This window comes from Mobula hypostoma, chromosome 6, assembly GCF_963921235.1.
Source record: "Mobula hypostoma chromosome 6, sMobHyp1.1, whole genome shotgun sequence".
Taxonomy (NCBI): Eukaryota; Metazoa; Chordata; class Chondrichthyes; order Myliobatiformes; family Myliobatidae; genus Mobula; species Mobula hypostoma.
In genome coordinates this window covers 49,754,525-49,776,325 of record NC_086102.1, presented here as the reverse complement: position 1 = coordinate 49,776,325, position 21,801 = coordinate 49,754,525, and the positions used below count along the sequence as shown (strand labels likewise).

Here is a 21,801-nt window from a genome sequence, read left to right as displayed (position 1 = left end):
TGAGATCTCTTACGAATTATTTCGGGTTATAGGGCCAGATAATTTGCTAAGCAGTAATAATTGATAAAGCATTAATAAAACATGGGGCTAGTTGATCTGCATTTTGTGCCTGCTCCATCATTCATCAAAATCATGGTTGATCTTTTAATTTGGAGCTCTCTCCATATCTTAACTTCCCCTTAATTGTCGATCTCTATTGTAAACAAACAGTGTTATAGAGATGCAAAGGTTCTAGATGAGGTTTTCCTACTTGTGATTAAATGGCCTACCCATAACTGAAGCTACTACGTAGGCTCAGTTTCAGTGAGGTTGTCTTTTGTTCTAAACTCTAGAGAACGCACTCTTACTCTACTTGATCAAATTTCCCTTATGGCAAGCCTGTAATCCATTGAACCAATATAGTGAATCTTTGCACTCTATGGCAAGTTTATCCAATTTTGGTTAGGGAGACTAAAACTATACACTATGTATTCTAATTAATAGCTCAGATTTTATGCTATAAAAGGTTTTCAGTTTAAATAAGTCCCATGAGCATGAGTATCAAATCACTGATAGCAACTTTGGAATTTTTTTCCGTTTAAACTACTTGTGCAGAAACCTAAAGGTCGTAGTTTCAATAAGTTGTGATGGCAAATATTGATTGTTTCATTGTATTTATGATAGTGAAATATGTTATTAAATTGTAACCTGAAAATGAATCCCCTTCCTTTAAGGGCAATGGGTAAGATGGTTTGAGATGTTTGAAGGTAGAGCGTCCCAATCATACAAGACATGGAGAACTGAAGCAATTGTTTCTGTGCTGTATGACTGTTAATATGCCAATGCAGCTCAAGATGTAGATCTACAGATTACTAACTTAAGCCCATAAGAAGACATTTTCTGTACCTTATTTGCATATTCAGTTGTTTTGGAGCTATGGTTTTAGTAAAATATTTTGAATTTTATTTTACAGTTTATCCATTTTGTAGAGTACATCATGCGCACTACTACCCTATGTATTCTAAAAGCTGCTTGTGTTTATTTTTAGGTTGATCTTTTGTTCTTTTCTGAACTGCAAGTTCTTCATGATATTTCTGCATTGGTGAGTTAAGAACAACTTTACATTGGGGAAAAAAATTATTCCATACAGGGTATAATATTTTCATTCAAACCTTTTTAGCAGGTTAAAAGATTAGTAAGTGAGCATTCTTAAGTTTAATCTTTTCAAAAAATGTACAGGTGCTTAATAAGTGAGACGTATTACTGTCAGCACTTTGCTGAGCAATCATTGTCAACTGAGCGCAATATTTAGTAATTTCATAACGTGGTTGATTCTTGGGGCACAGGAAGTTCCTAACTTGAACATGAAGCCATCTGTTTGTGAAGTTAGCCTTATTTCCTGCAAAGTTCAGCAATTACATTTATAAAAAAAACTGGCTTATGACAGCTCATATTTACAGCCCACAGATCTCCAGCAATTACTACTTGCTGTTTGTTTGGTTAACACTACAGTAATTTTCTTTGCCTCTTCTGCTTATGCTTATTTGTGCTTTGATTTGATCTTATTCATAATAGACCCGTGGTAACAAATTGATGCCCCATGTGACTGCAGTAGTTGTCTTGACCTTATGCCAACTTCTGGAATGATTGAATAATTTACTGAATGACTAAAATGATTTTCAGGTTTTGTTGTAAACATTTTCTGCAGCTGAGTTTGCATGAGGCCATATTAAAAATGTTGCATTCTGTTGAACTTGCATTAAGTTTCAAAATCTGCACCTTATCCATCACCTGTATTTTCATCTACACTCCACCTAATAGCTTCGGTGCATTCATGTGGTTAGAAGTAGGGATATTTACTGATGTTTAGCACCATTTACAACTTTGAAGCAATCCTCAGCTGAATGCCCAAATGTAGTAAGGCTTAGACAATGGATATTGTGTGGTATTCAATTTTTTAAAAATCTAGCTAAAATATTTTTACATTTAACGTTATCGCCATCCACTAAATCCCCCCACTTTCTGAGGGTTACCATTGACCAGAAACTGAACTGGGATAGCTATATACATAATATGGCTACAAAAATAGGGAAGAGGCTAGGAATCTTGGATAACTTGCCTCTTTATTCTTTAAAGCCTGTCTGCCATCAACAAGGCTTGTGTCAAAGTGTGAAGTACTCTGCACTTGCTCGGATAAGTGCAACTTCAGTAACACAAGAAGCTCGGCAATATACAGGACACTCATTTTGAGAATAGGGTGCCATTTGTTTGGCATCCTAATCACAACAATTCACCCATTCCCCCACTGAAGCACAGCAGCAGCTCACCAATACTCCTTGGATAGCGTCTTCCAAACACATGATCTTTAACAACTAGAAGGACAAGGCCAGCAAAAGCATGGGTTTCCACCTAAAATTGTATTTCAATCTGTGCATCATCCTGAGTTGGAAATGTATTGCGATTCCCTCATATTTACTGGGTCAGAGTCCTCAAATCCTCTCCCTAATAGCATTTACGGGCATACTCCTACTTCACAAACTGCAGCAGCTCAGCACCGCCTTTGCAAGGGCAATTAATGATCGGCAATTTAATGCTGCCTCAGCCTCTGAAACCTACGTTCCTTTAATGAATATATTTTAAAAAGAAAACAAAAAATGCAGCACTGCATTCAATTCTACCTGTTTATGGTAATAACTTGCAATGGTATTGCACCTAATAATTTGCTAGAATTCCCAAGGTTCTGTATAGTAGTTTTATCAAACAAAATACAGTAAGCCAAAGGAGCTGAGGATAAACCGGAGGTAAGTTTTGCTAAGTGCCTTAAATATAAAAACTAAGTTTTAAGGGAGGAATCCCACAGCCTGCATGCAAAGCAGCGAACGGTGAATATTTTGCATGTCTTTAAGCGACAGGTTGAATTGATTTTCTTCCTTTAATACTGTTAATTCATTCTCATCATATTATTTGCATTCATTTAAAGTGTTCAAAATTTCTTCTGAGCTTTGGTCTTGTACATAAAAATTGTTTAAAAATGCTGAAGTGTAAATTAGTTCATAGTCTAATATTGTAATCAAATTTCCTTTAACATCTGTAGTGTCTACACATCTCTTTACTGTCTCTCTTGGAGCTGTTGACCTCAGATGAAAATTTTCCACACCAATTTTCTATTAATGTGTTTTCCTAACTCCTATCACCTGTTAATTATGTCTGTAACAGTTACTTTAAAAACATACCAAAACCACTGAGAGATTAAGCCAGGAGATTGACACTGTAGGACACGCTTCCAAAATAATGAAGTTCCAAAGTTGAAAAAGGTACTTTCGATCCTTTATTACAAAACCAGAGATGAAAAAAAACTAATGTAACTAAATTAGAGATGTGGCAACACACACAAAATGCTGGAGGAACTCAGCAGGCCAGGCAGCATCTATGGAAAAGAGTACAGTCAGTGTTTCAGCCCAGCATTTTGTGTGTGTTGCTTGAATTTCCAGCATCTGCAGATTTTCTGTTGTTAGCGATTTTGCGATCTTTGTGTTCAAATCAGAGTAACTAAGCGTTCTAATTAGTGATATCAGGATTGCTGTTATATATGTATTTAAGTGAAGTTAGTATTCCAATGATGTCCCAGTAGCGGTTAACAAAAAAAACTTACTGTATGGCCCTTCTCCTCTGCAGTAGACTAAGCAACTAACAAAGTGTGAAAACATGAATATACTCCGCTTCTACCACATCCCAACCCATGTGACAAATTATCATGATAAACTCGTCACGAGGTACAATATAGACAGAAAACAAATACATGGCTTGAACAGGCAGAAAATAGATATATGGCTCCTACAATGTCTTTGAAAGTACTTTGATCTTTATGGTGCTGTTTGGTGGGATGTAAGTGTGTGAAGGTTTTGGAAAAAAAGTTGATGTTTCAAGTTTAATACCATGAAATTCAAAAGTGGACTTTCAGAACCTACAGTATATGCCTTATTGTGCAGCTAATACCCACATATTCTGGCTGCAGTGCACAGCTTTGCAATAATGGGTACTCTTTTAAAATAAATAAATAACCTTGGGTGTAAAATATTCCCACAGCTATCGGTTCACAAACATTTGGCAAAAGACCATTCACCTGACCTTTATTCACTGGAGCTGGCAGGTCTGGAAGAGATCATAAAACATTACGGACAGGACTCCCTGCAGTTTCGTGATGCTGCAAAAATTTTGGCTTCCGTCATCCAGAAGGTAAAAAAAAATCACTGGGGCTAGCTTTCAGTGATCTGTCATGTATACAAATATTGACAGTGTTGCACTTCCATTTCTTGTAGCAAGCTAAGGGTTAAGAATGTTTTGATATTTCTTTCACTAGATAGTATCAAATTGCAACTATGATAACTATCAGCAGAGTTTTTTTTGTTTATGGAATGGTTGCTTTCAGCATTATTTGAACCTTTTCCAGAGAATGACATGAAATTAAATGCACTACTAGAATAATCTATTTTAATACCAGCTTGTATTTGTGTTAGAATCAGCTATCAATGGGTTTAAACCTATTTTTACTTCATAATATCCCATTTTAGCTGTAGATTAGGTAATAACAATTAAAATAGCATTTAAACAAACTTGCTGAAAATATATGTACACATTTTCTGATAGTATTCTTGAACCTTGGAATAAGAATGATGCATAATCTGAAATGGTAAGGGGAAATGGAAATTGCAAAAGCCCAATACTGCACAGGCAGGAAATGTTCAACCTTAAGCTACTGTTTATTCTCTAGAAAATTCCAGAAATGCCACTTATGATTTTGGGAAATTACACTTACAGTTTTTACCTGTCAATGGAAAACAGAAGAGGCAAAAATTGAATTTGTTTTCCAGCTATATGTGGTAACTTTGTGGTGTTGACTGCATTCATCATGGGACAGATGAATGGAATTGCTTTCATTTTTTGCAAAGCGTCCTGGCTTAGACTCAAGTAAATGACTGTTAAATATGGCTGCCAACTAGGAAAAAGTATTGAGTGAGTGGATAACAACATCCTTGGTGTGGCTTGTTGGCCTTTGCTGGTATTATTTTTGTTTGAACAATTAGCAGCTCAATATGGTTTGTGCACTTTAATTTTGCAACTGTCTTTGAAATCATTGCCTCAAACATGGTGCATCTTTTTCCAGTTTAGAAGACCTGTTATAGTAATCCTGTTGGGATTTAATATAGCACTGCAAAATGATTGTTGCTTATCTGTTTTTAATTTTAAAATTTCTCTTTTATAAAGCAAGCTTAATTTAACATGTTAAATACAGCCCAACCTAAATGCCAATTGTGGAAAAAAAAATCCAGCTTTGCCTGGACATTGTATTTCAGATATGTTTTAATCTGGAAACTTTCACTTTAAAATATTGGGACTAATACTGAGATTGGAGATATACTGGAAGTTTTGTGTTTTTAAACGTAAGAATTTGTGCAATATTAAATTGGTTTCAAACATAGAAACATAGAAAATAGGTGCAGGAGTAGGCCATTCGGCCCTTCAAGCCTGCACCGCCATTTATTATGATCATGGCTGATCATCCAACTCAGAACCCCACCCCAGCCTTCCCTCCATACCCCCTGATCCCCGTAGCCACAAGGGCCATATCTAACTCCCTCTTAAATATAGCCAATGAACTGGCCTCAACTGTTTCCTGTGGCAGAGAATTCCACAGATTCACCACTCTCTGTGTGAAGAAGTTTTTCCTAATCTCAGTCCTAAAAGGCTTCCCCTTTATCCTCAAACTGTGACCCCTTGATCTGGACTTCCCCAACATCGGGAACAATCTTCCTGCATCTAGCCTGTCCAATCCCTTTAGGATTTTATACGTTTCAATCAGATCCCCCCCCTCAATCTTCTAAATTCCAACGAGTACAAGCCCAGTTCATCCAGTCTTTCTTCATATGAAAGTCCTGCCATCCCAGGAATCAATCTGGTGAACCTTCTTTGTACTCCCTCTATGGCAAGGATGTCTTTCCTCAGATTAGGGGACCAAAACTGCACACAATACTCCAGGTGTGGTCTCACCAAGGCCTTGTACAACTGCAGTAGTACCTCCCTGCTCCTGTACTCGAACCTTCTCGCTATAAACGCCAGCATACCATTCGCCTTTTTCACCGCCTGCTGTACCTGCATGCCCACTTTCAATGACTGGTGTATAATGACACCCAGGTCTCTTTGCACCTCCCCTTTTCCTAATCGGCCACCATTCAGATAATAATCTGTTTTCCTATTTTTGCCACCAAAGTGGATAACTTCACATTTATCCACATTAAATTGCATCTGCCATGAAGTTGCCCACTCACCCAACCTATCCAAGTCACTCTGCATCCTCTTAGCATCCTCCTCACAGCTAACACTGCCACCCAGCTTCGTGTCATCCGCAAACTTGGAGATGCTGCATTTAATTCCCTCATCCAAGTCATTAATATATATTGTAAACAACTGGGGTCCCAGCACTGAGCCTTGCGGTACCCCACAAGTCACCGCCTGCCATTCTGAAAAGGTCCCGTTTATTCCCACTCTTTGCTTCCTGTCTGCTAACCAATTCTCCATCCACATCAATACCTTACCCCCAATACCGTGTGCTTTAAGTTTGCACACTAATCTCCTGTGTGGGACCTTGTCAAAAGCCTTTTGAAAATCCAAATATACCACATCCACTGGTTCTCCCCTATCCACTCTACTGGTTACATCCTCAAAAAATTCTATGAGATTCGTCAGACATGATTTTCCTTTCACAAATCCATGCTGACTTTGTCCGATCATTTCACCGCTTTCCAAATGTGCTGTTATCACATCTTTGATAACTGACTCCAACAGTTTCCCCACCACCGACGTTAGGCTAACCGGTCTATAATTCCCCGGTTTCTCTCTCCCTCCTTTTTTAAAAAGTGGGGTTACATTAGCCACCCTCCAATCCTCAGGAACTAGTCCAGAATCTAACGAGTTTTGAAAAATTATCGCTAATGCATCCACTATTTCTTGGGCTACTTCCTTAAGCACTCTAGGATGCAGACCATCTGGCCCTGGGGATTTATCTGCCTTCAATCCCTTCAATTTACCTAACACCACTTCGCTACTAACAAGTAATGAGTAATGTAATGGAATATTTATAGAAATGGAGTATTTTGCTGTTACAACTTTTTATATTTACACTATGAATTGCCATTTTAATACTAGTCATACAAGATGCACTGAGTTGTAATTTGTACATAATACTCTTCTGAGATTGGTTTGTTCCACCTAGAACGTATGTGATTAAAATGTTTCTACGTTTAACTTCTATTCATTTTCATTCTGTAATACTGTTAAATAGACATTGCATCAATTTTGTTCTGTACTGTTTTTACCAGAAATTAATGTAGAGCTAATTTGAGCTTTTTCAAACTGTACATCCATAATAGAATCTTGAACACAATTATTTCAGTGTTTGGCCCAGCATTTTCAACTCCTATAATAAATAGATTTGCTATCATTATTGTAGCTCTGAAAAGCATCCTGTACACAATTTTGTGATATTGATTACTCTTCAACCATATTTTAATGGCTAAAGAATGTCTCTTGAGATGTCTATTTCGTTGTTCTTGCTATCTGAGCAGAAGTTTAGCTATGTCAAATTTTGTTTTGGGAGACCAGCAAAGCGCTTCATATTAAAATGCGGATCACAAGTCAAGAGATTGCATTAATTATACTTTTAAGTAGCCAGCAATTTCTTTTTTGTACCCATAGTGGAATGGAAATTATATGCCCATTTTTTTCACAAGTGTTAAGTCATGAACGTTATCTCAACAAATCCCAAAATTATTTCAATGCTTCATGGTTTTTGTTACTAAATACTCAAGCCCCTGAAAGTGTCAAGAAGGAGCAATAGCAGTGTGGGTAGAAGTCAGAAACAGGAAGGGAGCATTCATTCTCAAGAGTATTCTACAGAACTGCCACCCCCCACCCACTATACCCACAGCAACAGACAGAGGTGCAAATCAAGAGACATCTTTTGAAAAGGTGCATAAAAATGTGTTGTCATGGTGACTTCAATTTCCTTAATATTGATTGGCACCACTTCAATGTAAAAAGTTTAAATGAGGCAGAATATGTTACGCATGTCCAGGAAGTAATCCTGACATAATATGAAGACAGGCTGACCAGTGGAGAGGTCATACTGGATATGGTACCAGGCAATAAACGATCAGGTGTCAGTACCTTCGTTGGGTGAGCATTTCAGAGACAGTGATCACTACTCCCTGACCTTTACCATTGTCTTTGACAGGGATAGGAACAGACAATAAGGGAAAGTATTTTATTGAGAGAGAACAAATTATGAGGGTATTAGACAGGAACTTAGGAGCAAAAATTAGGAATGGGTGTATTCAAGGAAATGCAACACTCACAACATGCTGGAGGAACTCAGCAGGTCGGGCAGCATCTGTGGAAAAGATCGGTCAACATTTCGGACCAGAACCCTTCATCAGAACTGTAGAGGGAAGGGGCAGTGGCCCTATAAAGAAGCTGGGGGGAGAGTGGGAAGGAGAAGACTGGCAGATTCCAGGTGAAAAACCGGTAAGGGGAAAGATAAAGGGGTGGGGGAGGGGAGGCAGGGAGGTGATAGGCAGGAAAGGTAAAGAAAGAATAGGGGAAAACAATGGGTAATAGAAGGAGGCAGAACCATGAAGGAGGTGATAGGCAGCTGGGGGAGGGGGCAGAGTGACATAGGGATAGGGGAATGGAGTGGGAGGGAATTACCATAAGTTGGAGAATTCTATGTTCATACCAAGGGGCTGGAGACTACCTGGACGGTATATGAGGTGCAGGGAAATGCATAGTGGAAATGTGGAGGTTGTTAACGGAATCCTTGCTGGGGGTACTGGATATGTTTGTCCCTTTTGAGGCAGGGGAAGGATGGAAAGGTCGAGGAAGTATGGTTGACAAAAGATGTGGAACATCTAGTCAAAGGGACGAAAGAAGTTTACTTAAGGTTGAGGAAGCAAGGATCAGACGAGGCTCTAGACAGTTACAAGGTAGCCAAGAAGGAGCTTAAGAATAGACTTGGAGCTAGAAGTGGACTTTGTAGAAAGATGGTACTCTGAAAGTAGTTTTCTGAATTCACTTGTTTTCCAATTTCATTAAATAATCAAGACAACATACCCAGTAGAATCTGTATTTTCTGAGGAACAGCTGGAATAGCTGCAGGGATAGAAGCTGGAGGGCTAAATGTGCCAGAGTTATTTACTGCAGGAACACCTCTCCTCACCAGTCGTCCTAATGTGGCAATATTAATATTCATTGAGGAGCTCGAAGGAATGTTTTGCCTATAGTGATGAGAAAATAAGAGCATGAATATCCTACTTGGTGAGAAGGATTAAGGAAAACCCAAGCCATTATACATACATGCAATGGACAGTAGAATGACTATAGTGAGGGTAGGACTGTTCAGAGATAAAAGAAACAACATATGCCTGTAGTTGGAGGAGGTAGGGGAAGTCCTTAAACTGAAAGGTCTGCAGATAGATAAATCACCTGAACCAGATAGTCTGCACCCTAGGGTTCTGAAAGATTGTGGAAGCATTAGTAATGATCTTTTAAGAATTACTAAATTCTGGAATGGGCCCACAGAATTGTAAAATTTCTAATGTCACTGCACTTTAAGAAGGGAGGGAGGCAGAAGAAGGGAAAGTATAGGCCAATTAGTCTGACATCAGTGGTTGGGAAGATGTTGGAGTTGATTGTTAAGGATGTGTTAAGGGGCCAAAGGAAATGTTGTTGTGCCTCTTGGCAGACAAAAGCAAATGAAGCAGAATATAGTTCAACAAGAACCCAAGAGTGCTGTTGGGTTGGAGGAGGTGAAAAGGAACTGAATTTACTGAGGTGTGTAATACTGTTGAGAAGGTGACAAAGCAGTAATGGTGTTGGGATTGAAATCACCTGGAACTTGTAAATGGCTTCCCATATTCCAACTCAGCCGTGGATGACTGCAGGTCTTCTTTTGGAGCTGTTCTGAGCCCCAGCGGTACCCATGGGAGATGATCATGTTAACACACATTCATCAGAGAAGCCCTCAGAGCAGCCTTTTGGGAGCGGTTAAACCACTCATATAGGCCGTTGGACTGTGGGTGATAAGCTGTGATGTAATGTACCCTGATGTCGAGGGTCTGGGCCACCGCAGCCCAGAGGTCTGAAATGAATTGAACTCCAGTCAGGAAACATCAGATGGGCTACCAAACAGAATAACCCAGGTGCTGATGAAGATCCGAGACACGTCTGCGTCCATCATCGATGCTAGGGGGATGACCTCTGGCCACTTGGTGGTTAGGGGGGTGGGGGGAGAGAAGAGGACCAGCAAGGTCAACATTAACATGATCAAACCGTTAACTCAGGACCTCAAAAGGTAGCAATGGTGCCTGAACATGACGGTTAATTTTTACCCACTGGCACTCCACGCAGGCACGTACAATCATGCACGTCCTTTCAAAGGCCATGCCACATGAACTTTAGTGCAACCAGTTTCTGTGAAGCCTTCTGGCCTAGATGCAAGAGGAATCAAAAACAGTCTGCCTCCATTGTGTGGGCACTATTGGGTAAAGGCGACCAGTTGAGACATCAGGAGAGAAACCCCAGCTCCCAAAACTTGATGTTAAGACAACCGAAGGCCCGAGACTGCTGTTCGGTAAGCCTGGACCTCTGGGTCTGCAGCTTGGTAGGCTGCTATTCCTGCATAGTTAACCCCATTATGTATGGCCTCAACAGCTGGCCGTGAGAGGCAATTGACCATAGCATTAGTTTTCCTCTTGATATGTTGTTTAACAGTCCTGAATGATACGTAGGCCAGTTGGCTTTGCTGCTTTGCAAACCATGGATCTGGTATTTTGGCCATCGCATGCATGAAGACTTTGTAAGAAAACACAAATATTGGATAGCCAAATAGACTGACAAGTTCATGGACAAACGTGCTGAACTTTTGGGGTGGGGGGGCATGGAGCTGCCACCTAAAGAAGATGAGAGGCTGCCACACGCCTCTGACCAACTGCTCTTGCACAGCATAGTAATGGCTATGGGTGCACTGGACAGCAGGTGCACCAGTAGCATCACATTGGAGAGAGCTTGCTTGGTATCATCAAATGTCCTGGTCTTGTCTGCTGATCAGCACATGATTGGGGGTATTATCTTTAAGCACACTATACAGGGAAAGCATAAGTTGGGCAACTCGTGGAATGAAGTGGTGGTAGAAATTCACCATGCCTAAAAACTCCTATAGTTTTTTTTAGCAGTGTGAGGCAAAGGGAAACCTGTAATAGTGGCTACTTTTGATGGGAGGCATTTTTGCACCTTCTGCAGAGATGCGATAACTGAGCGAGTCAGTGATTGACAACCCAAAATGGAATTTAGCAAGGTTAATAATCAACCCATGTTGACTCGAGTGCTCAAAGTATGCGGAGCTGAGATACATTTTCGGATTTGGACGCGCTGGCGACAAGCACGTCATCCAGGTAAACAAAAAGAAAATCTAAGTCCATCAGCCATTGGAAGTCTGTTGCATTTTTCAGCCCATGTGGCATGTGCAGAAACTCAAAAGCCAAGTGGGGTTATCACAGCCATTTTGTGAATGTCCTCTGAGCATACAGGTACCTAATGGGGGAAAAAATTTACTTTCAGCTAAACACGCTGAAAAGACTTGGATGTATGGAACTGGGTAACGATCGGGGATGTCGAGGCCTCATTAGGCATCAGTAATGCTGCTTGGGTGGCAACCACCATCAGACTACATAGAGGGGTGAAATCCAGGGACGATTCAACCGGCATTCAATGACAGGTCTTTCCACGTTCACAAACTCAGCCCTCGTGGTTGCCAGCTTTTCTGGGTCAGTGTACACATGTGGGCAAGGATGGTGGGCTGGTTGAAGAAATGTGATGCTCAACCCCATATTTTGTGACAGTAGTGGAGAACGTGGGCTTGGTGAGGTTTGGGAATTTACCCAGCGGTGAAGTAAACTCACATGTGGGAGTGCTTGTGGTTGACAGAGTTGTTGTGGGGAACTTACTGGGGGAGCAGGTTAACGACCCAAAGTCCTTGACATTGACAAGCCAGCAGTTCTTAAGATCAACTGATAGTCCTTGGGCACACAGGGAATCTGCACTGAGCATCGGTTTAGCCACTTTAGCCAGGACGAAGTAACATCACCCACTGAAAAGGAGCATCACCCACCATGTCCCATAAGTCTGGATCCTGCTGCCATTGGTGGCCTCCAGTGAGGCTTCATCACTCTTTGCCTTCGTATTAATAGGCAATAGTGGTAGTGCACTCACTTGAGCACCCATGTCATACAAGAAGTGTCACCCTGAAAGGGTGTCTGTAAGTAATAGTAGATGACTCTGGCAGCTGGAACCTATGGTATTCACAAACCTCTGATGTCCCGATGCACTGGCACTGTTGAAGTTGCAAGGCGGTCGGCACTTCCTAGCATTCGTACTAAAACGAGCATGGTAAAAACTGGCCTGGAGTCGCCTGGTTCACAGCCGCAGGTGTTCTTATGTTGAGAGCCTTGCTGATCAGGTTTATTGAGTAGAGAAAGGAGGAAGAACAATGCACCACTGCCTAGCTGAGTGTAGACCATCAGCCATATTAAACAAGCTCCCTTTAGTACTTCATGGGTGTATCAGCGAGACCTATGCAAACTTCATCAGCCATTTGCTGCATGAAGAGTTCTTTAAAAATAAAAGAAGGACTGTGATTTCCCAGGAGAGAAGCATGTGGTCCATTGGCAATGGCTTTGCAAGTAGAGCAACTGTTTAGCATGCTCAGACTTCGATAGTCCAAAAGTTTGTAAAAGGTGAGTTTTCAGTGATTGGCATTTATTCAGGCAGGTGTTCTATTCGACTCACCATTCTTGCAGCCATAGAGTTGCTGAGTGATGCTATTGCGTAGAAGTATTTGGTGTTGTCTCGTTTTCTGGGTGTGTCAAGGCCAAGGACATGACAGATGCTATGGCATCTGTTGTAGAGCAGTTCTGTCAGTAAACCTATTGATTCGTGTCCAATGAGGTAGGAATAGAATTTTTAATATGTTGCATTACCAGCCATTCAAAGCACTTCATGATGATTGGTGTCAGTGCCAGTGGTAGTCTTCAGTTCTGAAGCTGTGGAGTTCTTTGGTAGAGGAATATTGGTGACTGATTTGAAACATGCAAGGACATCAGCCTGGATGAGAGATGTGTTGAAGAAGTTTGTGAGCTAGTGGGCACACATCCCTGAATATTCAGCCTGGGATGTTATCTGGCCCAGCTGTCTTACATGGGTTGACTCTTGGCAGAGTCCTTCTCATGTCTGCTGCTGTTACAGACTGGCTGCTTACCTGGGAGGGGTGTTGTAGCTTTCATGGCCAGTGTTTGTGTTGCATGCCTTGAATAAAGCTTGCATTAAAGTTGTTTAGAGCATCAGGGAGGAAGATGTCACTGGTACAGTCAATGCTGTTTTTCTTTACGTAGTCAGTAATGCCCTTGATGCCCAGCCATGTACTCTATTATTAGACAGGTGTTCCTGAATTTTTGTGCATAAGCGATCTTTGTGCTCTTGATGCCTAAGATGAGACTTCTCCTAAGATGAGAACTGTTCTGTTCCCAGAGATGAAGTCAGTGTCCCATGCTTTAGGTAGGGAGTACACCTCTATGTTCAGCCAGAGTTCGGAATAACCTGGATGGGGAACTGAAAGGGCTGGTTACTAAGTTTACAGATGACATGAAGGTTGGTGGTGTTGTGAATAGTATAGAAGATTGTCATAAGTTAAATTGGGACATTGATACAATGCAGAGCTGGGCTGAGATGTGACAGATGGAGTTCAATCAGGAAAAGTGAACTGATTTACTTTGGAAGGTTGAACCGGTAAAACTCCGGTTAGACCACTGTTCAGTTTTGATCATCTCATTATAGTTCGGACAAAGAAGTGTGAATTAGACAGCATGTCTTATGAAGATGGGTTGAGCGAGCTCAGGCTTTTCTCTCTGGAGAGGAAGAGGGTGATAGATGGAGAAGTTGAGAGTGGACAGTCAAATTTTTCCCAGGGTGGAAATGGTTAATTTGAGGAGGCATAACTTAAAGGTGTTTGAAAAATGTAGGGGGAATGTCAGGTTATGTGTGTTTTGCAGTTGTAGGTGCATGGAACACCCTTTCAGGGGTGGTTGTAGAGGCAGATACATTAGGGATATGCAAGAGACTCTTAGGTAGGTACATGAATGAAGAAAAATGGAGGCTCTGTAGATGGGAAGGGATAGGTTGATCTTGAGAGTATATTAAACAGTTGGCAACTCATTGTGGGCTGTACGGTTCTGTGTTCAATAATGTCAAATTTCCACATAACATTGATGTTGGAAGTGAACATGGAGATAATGTTCCCATTGTTGGATATTGTGGCAACATTGACTTCAGTAAGACCTTTAACGAAGTTTCACCTGGGATTCTAGTCCAAAGGGCTAGCTGATGTAATCCAGACACCCATGTTCAATCCTGACATTGTGTGCTGTGTGAATGGAGTTTGCATATTCTCCTGTGACTGCATGGGTTCTGTCTTAGTACTATGGTATCTGTGCAGGATGGCAGTTAATTGGCCACTACAGATTTATCCTGGTGTGTAGGCAGGTGATAAACATCTGTGGGTATTTTGTGGGAATCGGGGGGTTTGGGAGGTATTAATGCAAAATGGTAGTTGTTGGCATGCTCCTGTTCTTGTGCTGTATCTTAGTAGGCAAATCAAATCCAAAATGGGCTTGATGTTGTAGCAGTCTGCAATTGAACACAGTACATCTTATCTCCTGCTGAGGGAACACTGGAGGACAGCACCAACTGCATTATGGATGCCGTGGACCACTCGGCTCTCTTTTCAGATTCTTCTCCAGCCTTTGACCTTATCCACCCACCTGGCTTCACCTACCACTTTCCAGCTAGCCTCTTTCCACTGTCCCCCACTACCTTTTTATTCAGCCATCTTCCTCCCTTCTTTCTCAGTCCTGAAGAAGGCTCTCAGCCTGAAACATCGACTGTTTTCTTTTCCATAGTTGCTGCCTGACCTGCTGAGTTCCTCGTTTTTTTTTGTGTGTGGCTTTGGATATCCAGCATCTGCAGACTTCCTTGTGTTTATGCTTGACTAATGCCAGTGGCATCCTTTTGAGGAGAGAAGACTTGTGTTCTCAATTGTTGTCACTTTTTATACAGTAATCTGAGGCTACGTTCACATTAGACCGGATAATTTTGAAAACGCCGGTTTGGAGGGCGTTTTAGAAAATCTCCATTTTCGGGGGAGGAAAACGCCGTTTCAGTGTGGACGGAAGGTCAAAATGAAGAGAAAAAGTTTTGGTTACGGATTTATCCAGTCTAGTGTGGATGTAGCATGAGGAAGTGTACTTGGGCTGTTATCACTTACAACTGTACTTGCACATTACACCTTTCAGTAACAGTTATTGTTGCTCAGACACTAAATGGAGCTGGCAGATGTGTTCAGAATCTGGCAACTGATGTACACCTGATCCTGTGGATATTTTGTAAAGCAGTTCAGTATTCATTAAATGATTCTTTAATATTCATGGAAGAAGTGTAGAACTGATCACCAAAAAAAATGTTCAGATGGATCTGATTATTGCAGTGCAAAATGGTTCTCTGATTTGCTCATGATGCATCCCATGTCCTTGACGTCTGCAATATTTGGATCACAATATTCTTGAATGAACTGCCCTTGTATGCCTCTGTTTTAATATTTGTAGCTAGAACATCTCCAGCAATAGCATTGCTTTCAAAAATACAAACCCCATTTCCAGAAAAGTTGGGATACTTTCCAAAATGCAATAAAAACAAAAATCTGTGATATGTTAATTCAATGAACCTTTATTTAACTGACAAAAGTACAAAGAAAAGATTTTCAATAGTTTTACTGACCAACTTGTATTTTGTAAACACACACAAATTTAGAATTTGATGGCTGCAACACACTCAACAAAAGTTGGGACAAAGGCATGTTTACCATTGTGTTACATCACCTTTCCTTTTAATAACAATTTTTAATCATTTTGGAACTGAGGATACTAATTGTAGTAGATATGCAATTGGAAATTTTGTCCATTCTTGCTTGATATAAGACTTCAGTTGCTCAATGGTCCGTGGTCTCCGTTGTCTGATTCTCCTCTTCATGATGCGCCATACATTTTCAATAGGAGATAGATCTGGACTGGCAGCAGGCCAGTCAAGCACGCGCACTCTGTATCTACAAAGCCCCACTGTTGTATCCCGTGCAGAATGTGGTCTGGCATTGTCCTGCTGAAATAAGCATGGACGTCCCAGGAAGAGACGTCGCCTTGATGGCAACATATGTCTCTCTAAAAAACTAATATACGCCTCAGAGTCAATGGTACCTTCACATACATGCAACTCACCCATGCCGTGGGCACTGATGCACCCCCATACCATCACAGATGCTGGCTTTTGCACCTCTCGCTGATAACAATCTGGATGGTCATTTTCATCTTTGGCACGGAGAACTCGATGCCCGTTTTTTCCGAAAACTAGCTGAAATGTGGACTCATCTGACCACAGCACACGGTTCCACAGTCTTTCGGTCCATCTGAGATGAGCTCAGGCCCAGAGAACTCGCTGGCGTTTCTGCATAGAGTTGATGTATGGCTTCCTCCTTGCGTAATACAGTTTCAAGTTGCATTTCTGGATGCAGCGACGGACTGTTGAGTGACAGTGGTTTTCTGAAGTACTCCCGAGCCCAGGTGGCTATAATTATCACAGTAGCATGATGGTTTCTTAGGCAGTGCCGCCTGAGGGCTCGAAGATCGCGCACATTCAACAGTGGTTTCCGACCTTGCCCTTTACACACTGAGATGTCTCTGAATCTTTTCACAATATTATGTACCGTAGATGTTGAAAGACCTAAATTCTCTGCAATCTTGCATTGAGAAATGTTCCTTTTGAACTGACTAACAATTCTCTCTCGAATTTTGGCACAAAGGGGTGAGCCACGACCCATCCTTGCTGGCAAAGACTAAGCCTTTGATAGACGCTACTTTTATACCCAGTCATGATACCTCACCTGCTACCAATTAGCCTGCTTAATGTGGAGTCTTCCAAACCGGTGTTACTTGAATATTCTGTGCACTTTTCAATCTTATTTTAACTCTCTCCCAACTTTTGTTGTGTTGCAGCCATCAAATTCTAAATTTGTGTATGTTTACAAAATACAATTAAGTTGGTCAGTAAATCTATTGAAAATCTTTGTACTTTTGTCAGTTAAATAAAGGTTCACGTGAATTAACATATCACAGATTTTTGTTTTTATTGCATTTTGAAAAATATCCCAACTTTTTTGGAAATGGGGTTTGTAGATTAAATCCTCCTAAGAATCAATACTTGGCCCTTTTCTGACTGAATTAGTCAGGTTCACATACTCCATTGATATTTCCCCTACCTGAACATTGATTTGGGGTTGAAACTTAGTTCTCAACTTTTGTTCAATTGAGTTGTTGTAAAGAGTAGCTACTTCCATTTCTATTGTTTTGCCACCCTCCACCCCTACCGTAAAGCATCTTCAGCAGAAAACTTCATTCTTGCGCAATTTTGCAATAATACTTAATCCAATGCTGACCAACTGGCCTCTTGACCTTATTTCTAATCCTCAAACTTAAAAGTTATTTGCTAAAACCATTCACTGTCTTTGTGTAATTTAACCCTGCAAATATCTTCCAATTTAAAATTTTTCTCCTCTCCATTTCACCAAGATACAACCACTGCTTCATTCTCTGGGATTTCTTCTTTGAACTGTAACCCATCTCTTGGAGATTTTTTCCACTATCATTTCATTAATTTCAAAAGCATTGTTCTCTGATGATGCCACTTGGCACTTTGGGATACTTTGTTGCGTTAACAGAGCTCTTAAAAACTGTAAAAGTAACCGTAATAAACTGAGTGTCAAATATTTAGTTCAGATTTTCTAATACTATATTTTTAATAGAGCTTAAGAGCAATTTAAAGTGGGTGTCAGTTTGTCTTTAAATTCTAAAAGTAGCCAGCATTGTGTGCAGAAGCAAAAAAAGTCCCTCAACAATTTGTGACTACAGTACATTCTAATGTACTTGTAGTTTACTGATTATTAAACAGGAGTAACTTGTATTTATCTCAGTTTGCAGATGATGTGTTTTCTACTTATAATGAAAATGCTTTGATTGAGTTACTGACTGTGAAGATGTTTGAAGCTCCTCTGATAAGAAAAGCTCGCTCTATCCTAGAGTCTCCATCCATAGTAAGTATTGTGTACAAATGATTCCCTCAGTCAAATTACTTCCATACTGTTTAAATTTGTATCTGATGTTAAAGAAATAGTGACAATATTTGCTTTGTGAAGAACATGCATGCTAGATTTTGCTTAAGAACAAAATTTAATAACAATAGCATGTTATTAACCTACTTTTATATTTTTTTTTGGTAGAGCAACCCAGGCAGTCCCTATGGTTTGGCCTACAAATATAACTATAACTATGCCGTTGTGTTTAATATTGTCCTCTGGTTGATGATAGCCCTTGCTTTATCTGTGATCATCATTGCCTATAACCTGTGGAACATGGATCCTGGTTATGACAGTATTATCTATAGAATGACAAGTCAACGAATTAAAATGGAATAAGTTACTTCAAAATCCAAAAAGTCCTAACAGTGAAAATGTAAATTTCTAAAATTCTAGGGAAAAAAACTGGAAACCAACACAATTGGAATTGTTTTTTCTTGGAGTATTCCTTCATATTGAGTAATATGTACAATAGTTTGTTAAAATATAATTGTTATATGGTGGCTATTTTCTGCAGCTCTGATTAAATTAGATGGTCGTGAATGATCTTGACTATTTTTCCATTGTGATGGTGGGAAGGAGGAAGAAGGGCATACAGGTTGGAAGTAAAATCAAGGAAGATTAGATTTTGAATGCCTTGACTGAACCTGGATTACTGCAGAATATAGTGGAAGTTGATTATACCTAATGTTCAATGTAACCAAGAAAAACATGTTGCAAAGAATTTCAGCTAAACGTATTCACAACACGAAAATTCAGCATACAAAACTTGATTTAAAAATCAGCCTGTAACTTTATATGATTCTGCACTTTTATGATTTTATCACAATTTAGTCAGTACTTTCTTAAACATTTAATGAGCTCGTCAAATTTTACCTTTACAGTTAATGTTACTCCGCTCAAATACAGATTCTACCGTTGTAATAGAAGTATTTAATTTCCATTGGTTTTGTAATTGGCCTTTGCATTTTATTTTTAGTTTGATTCATTTTGTCACTTTCACTGTTTCATTGTAATGGATGGATTTGCAAGTTTTAGCCACAAATGCACTGCAAGACTTCACTTTCATAGTTTGTGAATGTGGTATGATGTAAACTATTATTCTTGAATGGTCTATTATTTTTGTGGTCTGTGATCATTGCTGCATTTTGTATTCCAATAATTAAAAGCTACATTATGTAAAAGTGATTAATTCTGCTATTTATGAATGTCTGTTACATAATGTTAATAAAGAAATTTCTGTGTGACACTGGCTAAACCATCTATTAAATAATCTAGTTTATACAAGTTTCTAAAGGTCATAGTTACAAATTTCACTTTTTATTGTTGGAAAAACACATTTTAACAAAAGTCTATTTTAGTGCATAAGGTCATAGAGCTACTCAACTGTAGCAGTGCTATTTTTGCCAGTTGGACCATTAACTGGTTGAAGGGATGTAGTTGGTCTTAAATCTGTGTGGTATTTAAGGTTCCTGTACCTCCTGCTTGCTGGTAGCTGTGAAGAGATGGCATGCCCAAGAACACGGGGATCTTTGATTATATGTTGCCTTCTTGAGGCCCAATTGTGGGAAGGGGTGTGCCTGTGACATATTGGGCAGCATCCACTACACTCTGCAGCTTCTTGTGTTTCTGTACACTTGACTCACCTTGCAGACTATGCAATCAGTCAGTGCTTTCAAAAGTACATACATTGCATAAGTTTGTTCGTGTTTTCTGACAAACTTAATCTCCTAAGGAAAGTGTGCTATCATCTTTACTTATTGCATTTGTGCTGGCCCAGGACATGTCTTCCACTATGTCAACACCCAGGAATGTGAAGCTGCTGATTCTCTATGTTGCTGATTTCTCCCAAATAGACTGCCAAGTTTGGTCTGGTTAGCTGACCATCAGCTAGCTCATCATTACCTGTGATTCGTCCAACAGTGGTGTCACCTAAAATTTAAAGACGGCATTGGAGCTGTGCTTAGCCACACAGTCGTGCATATAGGAAACAGAACATGGGTTAAGTATGCACCTTTGGGCACACCTGTGTTGATGGTCAGTGAGATGTCATTAGCAAGCCTCACTGAGATCTACCAATCAAAATCAAATATCCCATTGCAGATGGAGGTACAGAAGTGTAGGTCTGACGCTTGATGATAGATTGTGTTGAATGACAAACTGTAGATAATGAACCTGACATACAAGTTTCTGTTGTCCAGATGATGCAGACCAGTGAAAAGCCAGAGAAATCACATCGGCTGTTGACATCGAGCAGATCCAGGTCACCTCCAAAGCAGGAGTTGATTCATGCCATAATCAACCTCTTAAGAACTTAATTACAGTTGATATGTCACCAGACAGTCCTCATTGAGGCAGGCTTTTCTTGGGACACTGGTACATGTCTTTTTGAAGCAGGGCATAGAAGTGAGAAGTTGAATGTGTCCATAAATATTCTAGCCAGTTGGTCCACGTGGATCTGTAGTATTTGGCCAGGTGCACTGTATGGACCAGACTTTTTGTGGATTCATCCTCTTGCATATTTGGACATTGGCCTCAGACCCAGAGATCACAGGGTCATCTGGAGATGTGGGGGTTCATGGGTATGTCCCATAGTTCTATTAAAATATGCATAAAAGGCATGAGCTCATAGTTAATCCCACATTTACTCTACAGAATATAGTTCAATAACATTGACTCCCTTTTTTTTTGCTTTCTATCCAATCTAACCTTGAATGTCCTTTAACATTTTGTGAATCCCCATAACTGATGAATTTCTTTTGATCAAGTATCTAATCCCCCACAGGCTACACCAACCAAAAAACTTAAATCTACCTTGTTCCCATTTCTTCAATCCTGTACTTCCATAGGTGCTTTAGGCAGGATAAAGATGGAAGAAAGAGAAGTTGAAGAATTACATTAAGGGGAATGTCAAAACAGTCGACAAAAATGAAAGTACTGAAGGATCATCCAGTGAGGCTTTATGGGTGGAGCTGAGAAATTAAGAAGGGGACAGTCACATTGTTGTGACTGCGCTATAGGTATCCAAATAATCAACGGAAATTGTACTTGCTTCTTTGCTGCCAGGGTCCAGGATGTCACAGAGTGGTGATAAAACATTCTCAAGGGGGAATTGTTTTGTATGTTAGCATAAATAACATAGAAAAAGGGATGAGGTCCTGTGGTGTGAATAGGAAGCCTGGGAATAAGTTAAGAAGCAGAACCTTGAGGGTCATAATGCCTCGATTACTTCCATTGCCACGTTCTAAAAAAGGTTAAGAATAGGAGGATATGTTAAGTGAATACATGGCTGAAAAATTGTGTGGGCTGCAAGGATTCAGGTTTTTTGGACCATTGGGATCATCTTCTAGGGCTAATACCTGCACTGGACAGAGACCAATATCCTGGCAGGCAGAGCTGATAATGCTACTAGGGTGTGTTTAAACTCGATTAGCAGGGAGTGGGATCACAAACATCAGAGAAGCTAAGGAAATCCTGGAAAG

The 21,801-nt window shown here is 40.2% G+C and overlaps 1 protein-coding gene across 1 annotated transcript in view; it reads left to right on the top strand.

The window, feature by feature from the left end:
- The window catches only part of atp6ap2 (ATPase H+ transporting accessory protein 2), a 57,592-nt gene extending 38,026 nt beyond the window's left edge, over positions 1-19,566 (top strand). The window contains exons 6-9 of the mRNA XM_063050818.1: positions 1,028-1,081; positions 4,066-4,215; positions 18,158-18,277; positions 18,464-19,566. Of these exons, the coding sequence (XP_062906888.1) occupies positions 1,028-1,081; positions 4,066-4,215; positions 18,158-18,277; positions 18,464-18,658 (519 nt within the window). The 3' untranslated portion in view covers positions 18,659-19,566. The remainder of the gene's footprint in view (positions 1-1,027; positions 1,082-4,065; positions 4,216-18,157; positions 18,278-18,463) is intronic.
- The last annotated feature ends 2,235 nt before the right edge of the window (positions 19,567-21,801 follow it).